This window comes from Macrosteles quadrilineatus, unplaced genomic scaffold, assembly GCF_028750875.1.
Source record: "Macrosteles quadrilineatus isolate MER2022 unplaced genomic scaffold, UCM_ALF_1.0 Scaffold_4__1_contigs__length_99947679, whole genome shotgun sequence".
In the NCBI taxonomy this organism is placed as follows: domain Eukaryota; kingdom Metazoa; phylum Arthropoda; class Insecta; order Hemiptera; family Cicadellidae; genus Macrosteles; species Macrosteles quadrilineatus.
This window is the reverse complement of record NW_026542597.1, coordinates 98,216,988-98,234,440: the sequence shown is the minus strand read 5'-3', so window position 1 is coordinate 98,234,440 and position 17,453 is coordinate 98,216,988. Positions and strand designations below refer to the sequence as shown.

The following is a 17,453-nucleotide window of genomic DNA, read 5'->3' as shown; positions in this document are numbered from 1 at the left end:
ATAAACTTAATAATTGAGAAATCGTTAAATTTAAACTTCTTAAACACCTGGGTGTTAGACGTTAAATTATCGAAGTAAAAATACACTTATCTGTGGAATTTTCTCAATTACAGAAGATATAATTCAATTACTTCTGAGAGTTTGATGAAACGGTCGATCAAGAGATTGACTCTGAGAAGAACTTGTTTGAAACTTTCCACGAGCTTTCCTTTACTTGAACCGCGATTGATTACTTCATTCTACGGCTCAAGCACGCCTTAGGCTCGCAGGCTAACTTGTTTAATTAAATAGTCCTAAAACTGTTTCAGACTCAGGTAGCCTACTTGTGAACTTGTAACAAAACTTTGATCACTGCTACTCGTGTAAAAGTATACACCACAGTGGAATAAACCTGCTAACAGTGCGAATTTTAATTGTTTTACAGTGCATTCATTCAAAATGGAATGAAGGAAAAGGCGTATCTTACTAAATACTTACAACATTTTATTTGTCTGAAGTAATATATTTTGGGGGTGGATTTAGACATGATGTGAACGGCCAGAACAACTAGTAGTAATAAACTTGCTTTAACTGGTACGAAAATACATGCATAAAATTCAAAATTATTAAGCATAATTATTAAAGTATGAAAAATATTTACATGGGTCAGATCTTGTTTAAAATCAATTGAAGTTTGTCTTTTATGTCATGTAAACAAATTGTGTATGGCATAATACTTAAAAAATTTACAGACGCATTATAAAGTGTTATGTTTAGTTTAAGAGAGTTTAGGCATGTTCGAAAAATATGGAAATCTGGACTGCGCTTCCAACAACCCTATAGTGCAAAAAGGCAAGGAATAAAATGTAAACACTTATGGCATAACACCGCTGCATTAATGAAACCATTAACAAGGTAATGATAATTTCTTTCGTTTAAATTACATTATCAAGGAGACCAAATGAAAAGGGTTTGAAAAAACTTGGGCTAAGGGGTTTTTATGGTGACACAACCTAATCATTGGAGGCACTGTTTTTTGTTTTTTTTTACTGGGGCTCAAAATGAATTATAATACCCAGTTGTTGTCAGCAATGGTCAAGTCGCAAGTTTCAAAGTTTTGAATAAATATAAACACTAGTGATCGCAGCACCCCAAGCAGAGATGATATGAACTAGAAGCGCCCCCAGTGCTGCGACCTGTGCGCCGAGCCTGGAACCACGGGTTGTAGAATTTGCCGCAGGATCGCGCCACAGATTTAACTCACACATTGGATCGATGCATGGTTTGTTTACCTTTCGAGCTGTAGGTGTGAGTGAGATGATATTTCATCGTACTTTTATTATGAGATTACTGGATCAAAGTATTCAATTCAACAAGAATTTCAATTCAAGTTTAAACCTTAGTTTGCACGTTTCTAGATAATGTAATTCGTTACACTTTAGAGAATATTGTAAACAAACAGTTAAACATTTGACGTTACACTCTCGAGAAACGCAAACTGAAGTATTATTAAACGGCTATATTTTATATCATTACTGTAATACCAACTAAATACTAGACTATAAAAACTCTAGTTATTGGCATCATAATAATAAACAAATATTAAACTCTATTGCTCGTCTTATTTTCGCCACATGTCTTAAAAATATATATAACTGTAAAGTCGTCATTCTGAAGTATACATTTCAGAATTAACTCTGAGCAATCCAGGGACGATAGAGATTCATTGGATTATATCCAATTTTGACAATATTTACTCTATTTCCGATCGTGCACACTACTCGAATACTGCTCGATTCAGACTCTGATAATACAACTAACAAGTGCCGATACAAAATAATGATTGGAGGCAGTTAGTTCAAATTTCACCCACATTAACGCCAGTAGCCTTGTAGGAAGGGTCGGACACATGGTCAAGTTATTTGCCGGTCCGCCGCGTCAAGCTATTACCATGGCAACACTGGCCGCTGGACAAAGGTGCGAGTGTAACTTATTACTTGAACAATGCCGCGCTTCGTGAAACAATGGATATATCGCCGTCAAGGTTTAAAGCTGCAGATTAAAAACTTTGAAAACTGGCCGGTGTGAAATCACTTTTTAATTAATAATAGAAAAAATATGGCAATACCGTCTTGTTAATGTTTACAGCATTTATGTGTGTATGTGTGTACCAAGGGTGTTTGGTGGAGTATTAAATCACTCTATCGTATAAAAGGGTTGGAAAAAAACGAAAATTAAAATCCAGATGCTATGGTGATCGCATAACTAAAATAACTTGACAAAGAGTAATATGAACTCCAACATAAAGGATATATAGATGCGAATTTTCAACTTGAAGTGTTTAATGTACTAAGGTGTAGAATGAGCTAACTGTAGTTGCAATAGACCCCTCTGGTGGTAGTAATAAATTATTGTATGGTAACATCAAATCAATAAAAAAAACTGTTGAAATATATTGGCTTATATTGGTTGGTAAAAACAGAGTCATTCCTATATATACGGTAATGATTAATATGAACAGCACAAAAGCATTATACAGTAATCGTGAGGACTTCACACAGAATTAGCAACAGTTTTTTCAACGTGTGGAGTGGAAGAGGTATGGGACACTGTGTCAATACTGGTCGCGTAATATAGTTTGCTTTGGAACCCTCGGATACTGATCAAAAAGCAAGATATATATTTACTGTCTTTGTAACCAAAATTATTTCAAGCTACTTACTTCAAAGTCAAATAAATCCATTAATTACTGTAAAGTTAAAACAATGAAAGGTCAACAAACGGCAAAAACACATAATGATAAGCGGTTTTGAATAAACAGTAACAGCGTACAAATTTAATGTAAACTTCACTACTCCCATACTCGATGCAGTGAATGTGTACAGCAGTAAAGCAATATGTAGCCTAGTAAATACCTCAACAATTATTAGACATTCCAATGACCATCAGGGCCTGTGAGATCACCGTCATATCGTCTCGTATTGGACCATGTACGTCCATTGTCCAGTTAGCGTTGATGATGATTGGAGTGTCCCATCGAAAACGATGGCCTTTTATTGTACGTTGTCTACATCTACCGCATTCCGTGTTGGTGTTGTGTGGATGAACGCGAGAAATGAAGTGTTGTAGAGAGATAACATGTTTAACCTTTTTGTTAACACCTTAACCTACGATTATATCGTTGAAAATGCCTAATTAAACGCGTAATGTCTCTAAGTGTTTAACATCTCAAAGTGATATTATTATATCGTTCAAAATTATATTACCTCTATTCAATTTGTCTTTGTTACTGTAATAGGTGATTCAACTTTTAGGATATTATTGTTAATAATTCGTTCTTTCAACTTCGCTTGTTTTTCAAGTTTGCCTAGTTATGGACAGAGCACTCGGTCGGTGGATCAACTCGACTACGTTCAAAGCTACTTCTGCCCTACCTTCTGTTTCTCCAAGACCTGGTGGATGTCGTCCAGGTCGCCCACCACGACCGCCTGTTGCTTCAACATCTCCTCCTCTAGCGTCAGCCAGTCCCGGATCTCTAACAACTAGCTACTTCTGCACAACCTGAATGTGATGGACCTACCTTCTGTTTCTCCAGGACCTGGTGGATGTCGTCCAGGTCGCCCACCACTACCGCCTGTTGCTTCAACATCTCCTCCTCTAGCGTCAGCCAGTCCCGGATCTGTAACAACAATCGTACATGTAGATGGACCAAACAACACAATAGTCAATTACTACTTCACACCGAAATATACGTGGCCTTTCACATGTTCTAGTATTATTACTCATAGACGTTTCATAAACGGACACAGTGTTGAAAACAAAACTAATGTTAATGTATTGCACCACAACTACACTTGACTAACACTTGAGATACCTATCTTGTTCTTTGATTATTAGAATGGGAGTCTCTACTACAGCCTATGGTAGACTTCAATAAATTCACGGCATTACTACGAAGTTAAACAACCATTAGTGATAGGAAGTATTTAAAGCTGGGTTTCTAACCACTATAGACCAGTCACATTCTTGGTTTATTGGTCAACAATTAGGTTAATATAAACTGAAGATATGTATAGGTTGACTGAACTTGACTGATAACTTTTTGGTAGTATAAATAATAAATGGTGTTAGTCAATACTTTAATTAGCTGAGGTTTAATTCTAACTTCAAAGAGGCTATAGCATTTGTTTGCATAACGTCTGATTATGCTCGGGTTTCCATAGAAAAAGAGATAGACATATCAGACCGATGCATTAAAAACGATATTTGGTTTCAGACTTCAAGATTACAAGATTTAACTCAATTTGTTCCACTGTGATATTGATACTTAAAAACGTCACAAAATGTTATTAATTAAAATAAAAATAAAAAAAGTTTCAGATAACAGATTTAGCATTACTGTTTCACGTATGTCCAATTATGATCCGGTCCTGAACAAATCTCGATTGCACAGAAATTACAAACTGTTCGACGAAAATTGCAACTATTCCACTAACTAGTAAATACATTGTAATAGCTGTGGGGCCGCTAGATTTATGTGATGCTTAACAGTAATCACCCTCCACACTGGATTGCTTGAACGCCTAGAATGTGTTAACATATGTCCAGTCGTAACGCCTGCCTTAGAACTGGCCGGAAATAATCCACAGCCACTCAGTGGTACAATATCCGGTCTCTACCCTTCTACCCTTCCAGCCTCTCTCAGTCCAACCCCACTCATAAACTCTCATAACCTGCTTCAACTCAACCGGCGTCCTTCATGTGCAATGCGAGTGAAAGATAAAGTCAGAATGAGTAAACCATTGCAGTGCTAGTAATTTGTGACAGGTTCAAAGAAATACAAAAATACGTTAGTCATTCGAAAACCGTTGGAGACAATAAATGCAATTTTACCTTGGGCAAAATACAATCAATATCTTGATTTGACAAGCTATTTTAATCGTATTACGTTGAACATGATGTACTAAAATTACGTTCAAAAAGTGTTATTTAGATGGGGAATGGATACTTTTTTGCTTTTTTATTACTTATTTTACGTGTTGCTTAAACCATAGAATTAATAAAACCAAGGTGTGAAATGTTCAGCTTTCATCGAGGAATAATCTCATACATTCTTTCGAACGATAAGGTAACCTAAAGGCCCAAAAATTACTAAAACCAATTTTAACTCCTTAGAAAATGTCCCATCTATACAAATCTTCGTACCTTGTATTATTTTGTATATGTTTCTATGACGTTGGAATTTGATAAGATAACCATCCAAACCATGGTACTATCACTAACGTCGACTTTTTGTTAGATGAAATCATTAATTGATAGCTAATGACAAAAAATAACACATAAAGGTATGGATCCTACTAAGGATGAAATCAGTATATTCCAGACAATATGCATAAACAAGTTAAAAAAATTTCTATATTTTCAAAACGCTTAAATAAACATTTTTTGCAATCATTTTCACTAACCCATACACTAATGAGTAACAGATTTGTTTACGAACACACAATCTATTTTAAGCTGATCACCTTGCAACTATAGAGTCAAAGACAGCATTTTGCATTTGTAATTTTAAATACAATTAATCCAAAGAACACAATTTTTGCACCCTAATATGTATTTGTCCCAATTTTCAAGATACAAATTGGCATATTGACGTCATTGCAAAACAAAACACAGAGCTAATCTCTTAGTTGGATTGGCCGGATGCCCGGCGGGTCCAGCCGGTGAGGGTTGAAGCTATAAGGGATGATTGGTGACATCAAGTGCCGATAAAGCGCCTTGGTGATTTATTGACACTGATGGCGTCGCTCGCGGAACTCATTACGGCCTTTGCAAAGCTAATCTCGTAGTTGGATTGGCCGGGTGCCCGGCGGGTCCAGCCGGTGAGGGTTGAAGCTATAAGGGATGATTGGTGACATCAAGTGCCGATAAAGCGCCTTGATGATTTATTGACACTGATGGCGTCGCTCGCGGAACTCATTACGGCCTTTGCAAAGCTAATCTCGTAGTTGGATTGGCCGGGTGCCCGGCGGGTCCAGCCGGTGAGGGTTGAAGCTATAAGGGATGATTGGTGACATCAAGTGCCGATAAAGCGCCTTGGTGATTTATTGACACTGATGGCGTCGCTCGCGGAACTCATTACGGCCTTTGCAAAGCTAATCTCGTAGTTGGATTGGCCGGGTGCCCGGCGGGTCCAGCCGGTGAGGGTTGAAGCTATAAGGGATGATTGGTGACATCAAGTGCTGATAAAGCGCCTTGATGATTTATTGACACTGATGGCGTCGCTCGCGGAACTCATTACGGCCTTTGCAAAGCTAATCTCGTAGTTGGATTGGCCGGGTGCCCGGCGGGTCCAGCCGGTGAGGGTTGAAGCTATAAGGGATGATTGGTGACATCAAGTGCCGATAAAGCGCCTTGGTGATTTATTGACACTGATGGCGTCGCTCGCGGAACTCATTACGGCCTTTGCAAAGCTAATCTCGTAGTTGGATTGGCCAAGTGCCCGGCGGGTCCAGCCGGTGAGGGTTGAAGCTATAAGGGATGATTGGTGACATCAAGTGCCGATAAAGCGCCTTGGTGATTTATTGACACTGATGGCGTCGCTCGCGGAACTCATTACGGCCTTTGCAAAGCTAATCTCGTAGTTGGATTGGCCGGGTGCCCGGCGGGTCCAGCCGGTGAGGGTTGAAGCTATAAGGGATGATTGGTGACATCAAGTGCCGATAAAGCGCCTTGGTGATTTATTGACACTGATGGCGTCGCTCGCGGAACTCATTACGGCCTTTGCAAAGATGGCGAGTGAGAAATTGTCCATTTCATCGAAAAATAATTAACGACATAGTTAGATGACTCTATGATAATTTTAATGTCAAATTTAAATCGACACTGACGAATCAATTCGAATGTTGTTAGCACTTGCTACTCAACCCATCTGCCCTTGATTATGAATGCGTTTAACATTAAATGGTCCAGGCAAGAATCAGCTGATTTTGAATAACAACCCCTTTATCTCATCATATTTTAACTCAACTCCTAGTTTGTCAACGTAGTATAAATATCTAATCAAATTTATTTTCCTAGAATGTAAAGTATTTCTCCGATATCTAATAACGTAATGTGAAATATACATCTGCGATGGACATTAGCAGGTCGATTTCAAATTAAAACAATACTACGAAAATTGCAAATTCACTCAAAACTAATATATTGACTGAAGTTTTCTATAAAATCCAACCTATCTCTTGACCACATAAGGACGTAAAAATCCTATAATTCTTTTGATAATGGCATCATGGTGTATACAAATACATTTTACGCCACACAGTCTGTAGTGAGAGGCCGATACTTGGAGATACAGTTTAATCTAACCCTTTGTCGACGATGGGAGGCGCAGAGCGTGCTGACAATGCAGAGAAGGCTTATTTCCGCACAAGAACCACCAAACGGCCCATTCCTCACAGAGGTCTGACACTCCGCCTCCCACAAACACACTCAGTCTGTAGTGAGAGGCCGATACTTGGAGATACAGTTTAATCTAACCCTTTGTCGACGATGGGAGGCGCAGAGCGTGCTGACAATGCAGAGGAGGCTTATTTCCGCACAAGAACCACCAAACGGCCCATTCCTCACAGAGGTCTGACACTCCGCCTCCCACAAACACACTCAGTCTGTAGTGAGAGGCCGATACTTGGAGATACAGTTTAATCTAACCCTTTGTCGACGATGGGAGGCGCAGAGCGTGCTGACAATGCAGAGGAGGCTTATTTCCGCACAAGAACCACCAAACGGCCCATTCCTCACAGAGGTCTGACACTCCGCCTCCCACAAACACACTCAGTCTGTAGTGAGAGGCCGATACTTGGAGATACAGTTTAATCTAACCCTTTGTCGACGATGGGAGGCGCAGAGCGTGCTGACAATGCAGAGGAGGCTTATTTCCGCACAAGAACCACCAAACGGCCCATTCCTCACAGAGGTCTGACACTCCGCCTCCCACAAACACACTCATCTGTGATCCTCTTACAGGGAGGGAGGGGGGAATACGTAACATGAAATAGTAGGGTAAAAATACAAAAAATCGTAAAAAAAGGTTAGCACCAAAAACCACTACAAGGTTTGACGTTACTAAAGAAGTATACATAAGTAATTTTCGAAAATGTTTCCTTTTTCATATAATTGAGAACATCTGGGGGCCGAGCTTTGCTCGTGGGAAATCATTAGTAAAATTTCAGAGAATTTTTATGTCAATGTAATATTTATCCGATCTCAGGAATGCAATACAATTTAAATTGTCTGGGTAGCCGAGTGGTTATAGTACTGTATTCGCCCTAAAACTGAATGGGACTGTTTAAATGTCAAGCGAAATCGTTTCTAGTTTGGGATATAAATTAATTATACTATTTAAAAAAACCAATATTAATTAGATAGTAAAGATGCAGGGTTGGAAATGGTTCTTACAGGACACTTAAAAAAATACCACTGGCGTAGTTAAACCCCAAATACGCTTCTATATATCCTCGTGAAACTTTGCATTTTATTAAACTACCTACGAGAAGTTTGAAATTTGTCAAAAACGGGAAGTATTGTATCGATACCAGAGATTGGGTCAATTATAAGAAAAAGTAACACAATTATAAATAAAATTAACAAAATAATGTTTACGGTTAATAAGTTGATTAAAATGATGAAATCTACAGATTTCCTCCTTAATTTCGAGCGACAGGCCAGCTAAGGTGTATGTAATAAAATATTTATTTATACTAATAACACTTGTCACACAAGCTACATTGTACCATTAGCATAACTCAGTGTATGAACTTGTCCGATAAAGGTAACGGCAGATTGGCGTGTGAGCTTTTCTAAACTCACTCAACACGGAGACCGAAAGTCGACTTATTTTCGTTCTCGCAGAAATATCTAACAGTAAGTAATGATGACGTTACTTATCAACTATTTTACCTCCCACGATATTATACGCGTATTTGTGAGCTAAAAAATTTAAAATATAGTCAAATGAAACGCAATTGATTAAAAAATCAAGCTTAGAAGATAACGGAAATAGCCTACTTATTTGATTCTTGAAGCAGACACTAGTTGCAGCGATATGAGGATGGTTTGTCTTGTTCATAGCATCTATATTCAAACGTAAAACAAATTAAATTGGAATTAACAAATCAAATAGCAGGTTTTAGGAGGTGAGTTGAACGATACAATTTTAGGTTTTATTTCGACAACAATAGCATTGATAAGCGGAAGGCGGTTACTCAAAGGTAGCAATGTCAGAAACACTCTACTCTACTGCAAACGACAGCTTTGGTCGGTTCAAGTATGAACAGTTTTGTATACTGTATTTCACACTATAGTCACATAAGATTGTTAGTTGATAATACTTTAAACAATAAAATTACGTGTAAATTATTGAGTCAGTGTCTGATAAATTACATTTCCAGACAGCCAGTAGCTTACATACAGCAGTGTTATATCTGTGTGATCAATAATAAAAACCAAAAGTCTGTTTAGTTAGTGTGATTTGATGTGATCTATGACATGTTCACCATTGTCCATGGCATTTCTGGTATTTCATTCGTTATTCAGATTCTTCTTTAAATTTTCATCGTTGTCCATGAGTTTTCCAGGGAAAAAACATTTACAGATAATTTCGTCACAGTTCAATAGTATTCATAAATATTTTCGCAACTGATTACATACCGTACTCGACCTCTATATTTTCGACCCTGGTCCAAATTTCCCACTAATATTCGTCATCCAATATTTTTTTATTTTAATTGTTGTACAAGAGCTTAGTTCTCTGGCATTTCCGCTATATAAGACCTTTCTCTGATGTTTTCGTAGTTGTCTAAGATGTTTTCTCTTATATTTCCGTTGCTCCCTGAAGCAGTAGGACAACCTCACTCACATGGGACGCAGATATAAAGTCCGTCATCTCGTAAACATACAACAGTAAAGTCAGCTGTAAACCACTAGCGTGATCTGGCCTATTATTGCCAGATAATAGGCCTGTGGTTATTTGAATTTATTTTGTAATTTATTTTCTTATAATTCGTTTAAAAAATAAAAAATAAGTGTACAACTGTTTGGGAAAGATTTAAGATATGAATTCAACCCTTCTACTGTCGATTTTAAATTTATAAGTATTTTTAACCTACTAAAAGGCAAGTCGATAAATTATTCCCATTGTGACTAATTAATTACTATTTTAAACCTTAGTTAACAATAAAGCACAATTCAAAAAATTAAAAAAAAAACTGTCAAAACATTTTGTATTTGATTGAGACTGCATGTAGTTGTCTTTGAATACTTTAAGAGTTACTAAAATGTACAAACTGTGTATTAAAAAAAAATCACAATTGACTTTTTAAGACTTGGCGGACGAGGGTTATCAGATAATTTTATTGCCGTTTAAGGTTAAACTAAAGTTATTAGTATTGGTCACTTCAGTAATAACAGCGCACCTTATAAAACTGAAATCTTTAAGTAGCCTTTCTTAAGTACTAAGAAAAACAACATAACAATAGCATTACAACCCCTACTTTTAAAGTACACCGAGCACTAGTGAGGCGTTGCCCGGGCCAAATGTATAAAAGGCTGGGGGAAATGAGGGATTAACCCTTGAAAGGAAATGGACCAGAGACCCACGCACGATTGTAGAGGCAACGTAAACGACGTAAAGGGGAAAGCTTTCCCCTGAGTTACAAAATATACTATTGGGCCGAACCACTGAACCACACACCTCGGAGTCCTAATCCTTAGATTTGTTTAATGTATGTTTTTTTATGTAGACATAATACTCTCATCGGCAGATTGTACTCGCGTACAGTAGAGTCTAGGATGTCTAGGACTGTGATAAAAATTAGTTTGCCTGATTATAGTCAGTATTTCTACACTCAATGTTATCGGGATGAAAATAGCTGGAAGCTACTTGTTTACAGTGATCTGAAGGTCGTGAGTTCAATCCTAAGAAAGGCCAGAATATTTCTGATGGTTCGAAAGTGCACCCAACTATCCTTTCAAACACTAATAGAATATATGCAATAACATGTAGTAGTATACATTTTTCTACTGCCTATACAATGGTACGAATTTCAAGTTACAAAACAGTAATATTTTCTAGTGACATGAAGAGAAGATAGAGAGAAGTGATTCAAGGCAGAATCATTGATTCCGACCAAGAGGTCTCTGGCCGCACCTGCTATGCATATGTAAATACCAGGTTCAACCGATTCCTGCTGAGAACTTTCATAAAATAAAAGTATCGTCAGATAGGTCTGTATCTATAAATCATCAACTAATCAAGCAATTAAAAGGGTAAAATATATTTAGTTCTAAGAACGAAATGAATAATACAATGCGCAAATTAGTCTATACCGAGAATACCCATTGTTTTATCGGTCCCAATGTTAGCTCACTTGTAAATAACCAAAATGTCCACAGTCGAAGTGTTGCTAAAATTCTACTAAAAAAGACCTATATAATATTCTTTTTTGAACACATTTAAAGATTTTACAATGTCCCGAGGGTTTCCAGGGTGTTTATATGCATCGTAGTTCTGGTGTGAGTTTCATGGATTTAAATCGTCATAGTCACCCAGTCTTCAGACTAACAAAGACAAGTACTACAACTGAGTAGGTTTGAAGTACTGGAGTACTACATGTTAAGCGACATGTTATCAAACAAGGCTTAGTTAACTTAAATAAGTCAAAGGCGGCAGTATAGCTAATTGGTAACATGTAAAAGCGGCTCACACTTCTACCAAAGTTGTCAACACACAGTTTGCTATAGTAATATTACATTAAATACCATAAAGTATTGTAGTAGAAAATAGGTTGTGAGCATGTTATTAATTTAGCTTAGATTTTTAAAGTTTAAAATTCAACCTTCATCAGTATTCGTGAAGTCTTCAAGCTAAAAACGTAGACACAAATTTTAACCCGACTCATAAAGCAGTGATGTTATAATTGAAACACCCTTTACTTGAATAATATTTTATATAGTAAATATTCAACGGGGTGAATCGAAAACACATCGTATAATATTGAGGATAAATAATTGAATGTTAATGTTGTCGCCGGAGGAACGAAGCGATCACATTCTACGGCCGTTTGATAAAGGGAGCTATTTGGGAGAATGTTTTCCTTCTATAAGGATTTGCAGTTTCATCGACTCGCGCTGAGCCTAATCCTGCCTCGTCCTTTTACAACCTCCGGGTCAAGTGAAACTTCCTTCCTCGCTGCGGCTGTTATCAACTACAATATTGTGTTGTATTTACAATTAACGACAAGACCACTACAGTTTGTTTATGTATTAGAAAATTATGATGGCTATGTAACAGCTTATTCAATTTCACTAAGGAGGAAAAATTGTTGTATATTGCAAAAGAGATAGTTTTACAAAAGTATAAGTATAATTTTGCGACTTGTATACAATAAATTCAAAAATAAATTGTTTATCAAAAGTAAAAATTGCGTAAACGAAAAACAGAATTTCACGTGTAAGAAATGGCTTAAGAGGCCAGAGGCTCAAACTTTGTCACAGTTAATGAAACGTTTGGAAATTTAAATAAAAACCCCATCACAACACTCGAAATTTTAACATATCCAAATAGTTTTATCATTTTGTAAGCCTTTACAAACCCTGTAACGATGGGTGGTAGATAATAACCGACCCCCCCCCCCCCCCAATTATAGTGTATATTCCTACGTGGACTAAAATTAAAAATTAGTTTACGATATACTGTTCCATCCCCCCATCCTAACTGAACTACTCGAATTCTAACTGAAGAAGAATTGATGATAATTCCACATTGGTTTGTTTGAGGTGTCAAACTTTCGTTTATAATTTTTCAAATAACCGAAACTTTCCAGGAAAAATCATTCCTTATAGGCGAATCAATCAAGCAGGCTAATAATTTTAATTAGAGAATAAAAGTACCTGCAAGATAGATTTGTCGAAGCTGGCCAACAGACTTAGCCGGGGCGGGGTGTTGCCGGCGGCCGCAGTGGCAGTGGCGGGACTGGCGGGCGTCTGGACCTCGACCGAGCGAACATGACGTGTAGGGCGGCTTACATTGTAGGAGCCTGGAGAAGAAAACACAGATGAACAATCACATACAATTCATATTGTCAAGCTAATTATGCAAACACACTCAGAGTCTTGTCTTTGATCGATAAACACGATGATTATTGTGTATAACAAAGTACGTATCTCTTTAAATATATCCTAGGAAATAAATCACATTGTAGAAGCCTGGAAAAGAAAACACAAATGAGCCATCACATACACTTCATTTTGTCAAACTAACTATGCAAACATACTCAGAGTCTTGTCTTTGGTCGATAAACAGTATGGTTAATGTGTACAACAATGTACGTATCTCTATAAATATATCCTGGAAAATAAATCACATTGTAGGTGCCTGGAAAAGAAAACAAAGATGAGCCATCGCATACACTTCATTTTGTCAAACTAATTATGCAAACATGATGCGAGTCTTGTCCTTGATCGAGAAAAACGATGATTATTGTGTACAACGAAGTTTGATCTCTATAATAATATCCTGAAAAACTTTCAAAAATAAATCGTCGATGGGAAAACACGTAACTGGATATTTGACTAAGTCCTGAAAGCTCCATTTCCTAGCTTGGATCAACAACCCGAAAAATATAACGTAACCCAAAATAGACCGTGGGTCCTTGGGATGTTCAGTGATTTTACAAGTTTTATTTTACAATTGGATTAAACTCGCAGACATAACCGTAAAGTACAGCCTGCATGTAACATCCAACATCGAAAAATATGTAAGAATATGAAGACGTTCTACAGTTATTTGATCAAGGAAACTTAAACTACTTTGTACAGTGGTTTCTAGATAACGAATGTTACAGAAAATGTTAACAGACGATCAATGCATTTTTTTTTGTTAAACAAACATAATTTCTCTTCATGTTATTCATAAGAAAGTCGCCCACGGTGTATTTGTTGCCCACCGTAGAAGAACCAACCTTTCTGCGGATAAGAGTGTTTTGTTTATGATTAATTATGAACGTGTTGGAAACGTATTTGGAATGGGATAAATACCATCAACCATTTGACGCATCAACAGAATTACTGTTGACATGAATAAAACATCGGTGTTCAAAATTAACTAAACATGCTTACAAATTTTCAATTTACATGAATTTAAAATGCATGTAGAGAGAAGAATTATTTTAAACTACTACATTACTCAAAAGTTTTCAAAGCTTTACATACCGTAAAAGCCTTAAGTACCGTTAAAGCCTAAATGAGACAGAGCCGTTTGATACTGAAGTTTTCAACAACAAAACAATCTGAAACCTATTTTTAAATGGTGTAGACTGATATTACAAGTCTATTATTTTTAAAGAGGAAACGTTGGCAAAAAATAATATGCAATCACTGTTTTGTATAATAACTCAAAATACAATTTATGAACAGAATAAATTTTTTACATTCTTAATATTGACTAGTGAATACACAATAGTACACAAAGTACATATTTAAACAGTGTAAAAGTTTCGTTAACCGTACTTTATAAAGCGTAAATGAGAAAGGATCGTTTAAAATTGAAATTCGCCTCATAAAATTAAGTAGCGTTAAATTCCCTTGGTAACATAAAGCCGACAGTAACTAGCCGCTGTGTCCCTACTGGCTGTTCTCGCTAATGGAATTGTTCCATTTAGAGTGTGATTCATGAAATATTTACACTCCATAGCGAGACACAGAGTTGTTGTGGCAGAGTGGTCTTATTCGTACTCAGAACAGTGTCTTAAGGATACGGAAATAATTATCTGTATATTAAATAGGCAAACAAACCTTTTTTCTCAGCTCGTGTACATCGCAGGGAAAATCTACGCATACTGTTAGAAAAATATTTTCCTGTAGATGTGCAGAATCCATTTATAAATTAAAATAGGCTCCAAAATAAACAAAAAAATAAATGTAAAATAAAACAAAATAACATGGGCCTTACGGGTAGCCATGCTAGTGACTAAATAACAACGAAATAAAACGGAAAATCAAAACAAATGGATGAAATTCCAATCCCATGTTTTATTTTCATCGTGAGGTGAAAATAAAGAAGTCCGTAGATTACATATTTTTGTTCGATTTTACGTCTACTGGACGACCTCTAGTTTACATTGTTTTAGGACGTATGAAAATATAACTTTAATGTATAACAAATTATGTTACGAACTTTGATTTAGACGACATTGGAAATGTAAAACAAATTCCCAACAAGATTATTAGTGAAAATGACATTTTAATAAACTTGAATTTTGTTGTGGTAGGGAAATGTAATGGCGAATGCTATTAGTTATGTAGTTAATAATCAGATACATCACGGCCATCGTCCAGATATTTCAACCACAGTTGTTTCATAAGTAAATATTTTATTGTTACATCGACATCGCAACAATTTGAAGTAATCTTAACCGTGTCCCTAGCTATGATAGAGTTTAAAAAATGTGATTTCAAAATATGTAAATAATTTACAGATGTAATAGTACAAGGGCTAACTTGTAATCATACAACATATAATACAAATCAAGAACTTGATAGCCAATATTCTATTTTGAATACTATAAAATCTACACTACGCCTCGAAACACCTAGGAGAATCTCGAGAAGTGATTGAACGTTTGAAATACGCAAAGTCAACACCAATCTCGAACCTCGTTCTATATCTGCCTCAAAAGGGGGTGGCCTTATATCCATACCATCTTCCTTCCAGACTAAGCCTCAAGTCACAAATAAATGTTTTCGAATTTAGAATATACAAAAGAGTGTTTTAATGCGCTGTACCGTTATTCAATTTTATTTTTGTTGCACATATTACTCTATTTTTAATTTTAAAAAACATTTAGGAATTCAGAGACACACTTTTGCCTTCTTAAGTTGTTAATTGCATATTTATTCGACAAAATACACAATTAATTATTGACCACCATATTATTGAACAATTTATTGAATACTAAAAATGGCCTTAATTACGTAAAATGAGTGGATATAGATATCAATAACCAAGAGTGCATATGAAATAAATATTTCAAAAATTTACCTTCAAGATACCGGTACTAAAAAAATATTAATACGTTCTTTTATTTAATTTAGTACTTAACCCTCAGATTATGAGGTGTCTCATAGTTATACACTTAACGTAGTGATGTATCCTTGCCAATTACTTCGATCCATAGAAAGCCTTATTATATTGACAACGATGTATATAAATAAGTACACAATACACATAACCGTCTTGGCAGCCAAATGGTTATGAAGCTCGCCCTCAAATCTAAAGGTCTCTGGTTGGATTTCAAGCGAGATCGTTTCTAGACCCAGATGCCATTTGTCATTGTGCTATAAATTAATAATGCCATCAAACAAAAAGGTCGACGTTAGCTAACAAGACTAGGGCTTGGACCCTTCCAAAACGTTAGAAAATTCCATTGGCGTAGATAAATAAATAAATAAACTCTTGCAACCAACTTTAATATCCAAATCCACTTAATGCTGGTAGGAGCAAACCCCTCCTCCTGTTATCAGGACGCAGCCACCAAGGATGTGTCCCGGCATGACGTGGCAGGATCCCTGTAAGCCACCGACGACGTCGTCGCTCCTCTAATCCTTATAATTTATTTCACAAGACGTCCACGATATCCTCCGTGGTAATTTATTCATCAAAGACGTTAGGCACGATCTAAACGGTTTTAATAAAGATATACAAAATAATAACCGAGTTGTTTTTTTCCCAGTTTGTGTCTAATTTCCTTTTTCCTAACGTTAAATCTGTAACAATTAGTAAAACTAAGGTCCTCTCTTAACTATATAATTTCAATATTAACATTATTGGCTGAGGAAGTTAATTAAAATACAGTCAAAGAATGAAAACAATACTGTTATCCGAGGACAATATTCAAGTTAGGTGAAATACAATTTGTTCAGGTAATGTTTAAGGATCAAGCCTTCCCTACAGGATACGTACATTATATAGTACAAATCATAAATATGTTTTATGCTCTTCTAGTTGTTTTTATTTTCGAGGACAATTACATCGAAATATACAGTAATAAGTCATTTACCATCCGAACAATTTTTATTAGATCTATCACGTTATAATATTGCTATGAAAGCAATAAAATTAAAGTATTTGAAAACATTACTATGATAGAAACGCTTGTGTATTTACCAAAACTGTACACCAATCATAATTAATGAGAGGAGGAAGTAGTGGAGAACTACCGGTTTAACAGCACTTGGGGCGTTTTTTCCCATAAGAATAACATGGGGATCATTTTTTGGCCACCAAAACCAAAAATCCTGATCTTTGCCTAAATATCCCTATATAATTGTCAAACCTTATTTCTTACTTATTCCCTATAAATATATTCGATATTAAGCTAAAAAAGCTATTTCTTACATTTATTTACCCTTACAAGTGT

At 36.2% G+C, this 17,453-nt stretch overlaps 1 protein-coding gene across 1 annotated transcript in view; it reads right to left on the bottom strand.

The window, feature by feature from the left end:
- Window positions 1-17,453, bottom strand: part of LOC128991553 (dystrophin, isoforms A/C/F/G/H-like) — a 557,771-nt gene that overhangs the window by 369,297 nt on the left and 171,021 nt on the right. Inside the window, exons 15-16 of the mRNA XM_054414541.1 lie at window positions 12,928-13,073; window positions 3,560-3,658 (exon numbers count right to left, since the gene is read on the bottom strand). Coding sequence (XP_054270516.1) covers window positions 3,560-3,658; window positions 12,928-13,073 — 245 coding nt within the window. The remainder of the gene's footprint in view (window positions 1-3,559; window positions 3,659-12,927; window positions 13,074-17,453) is intronic.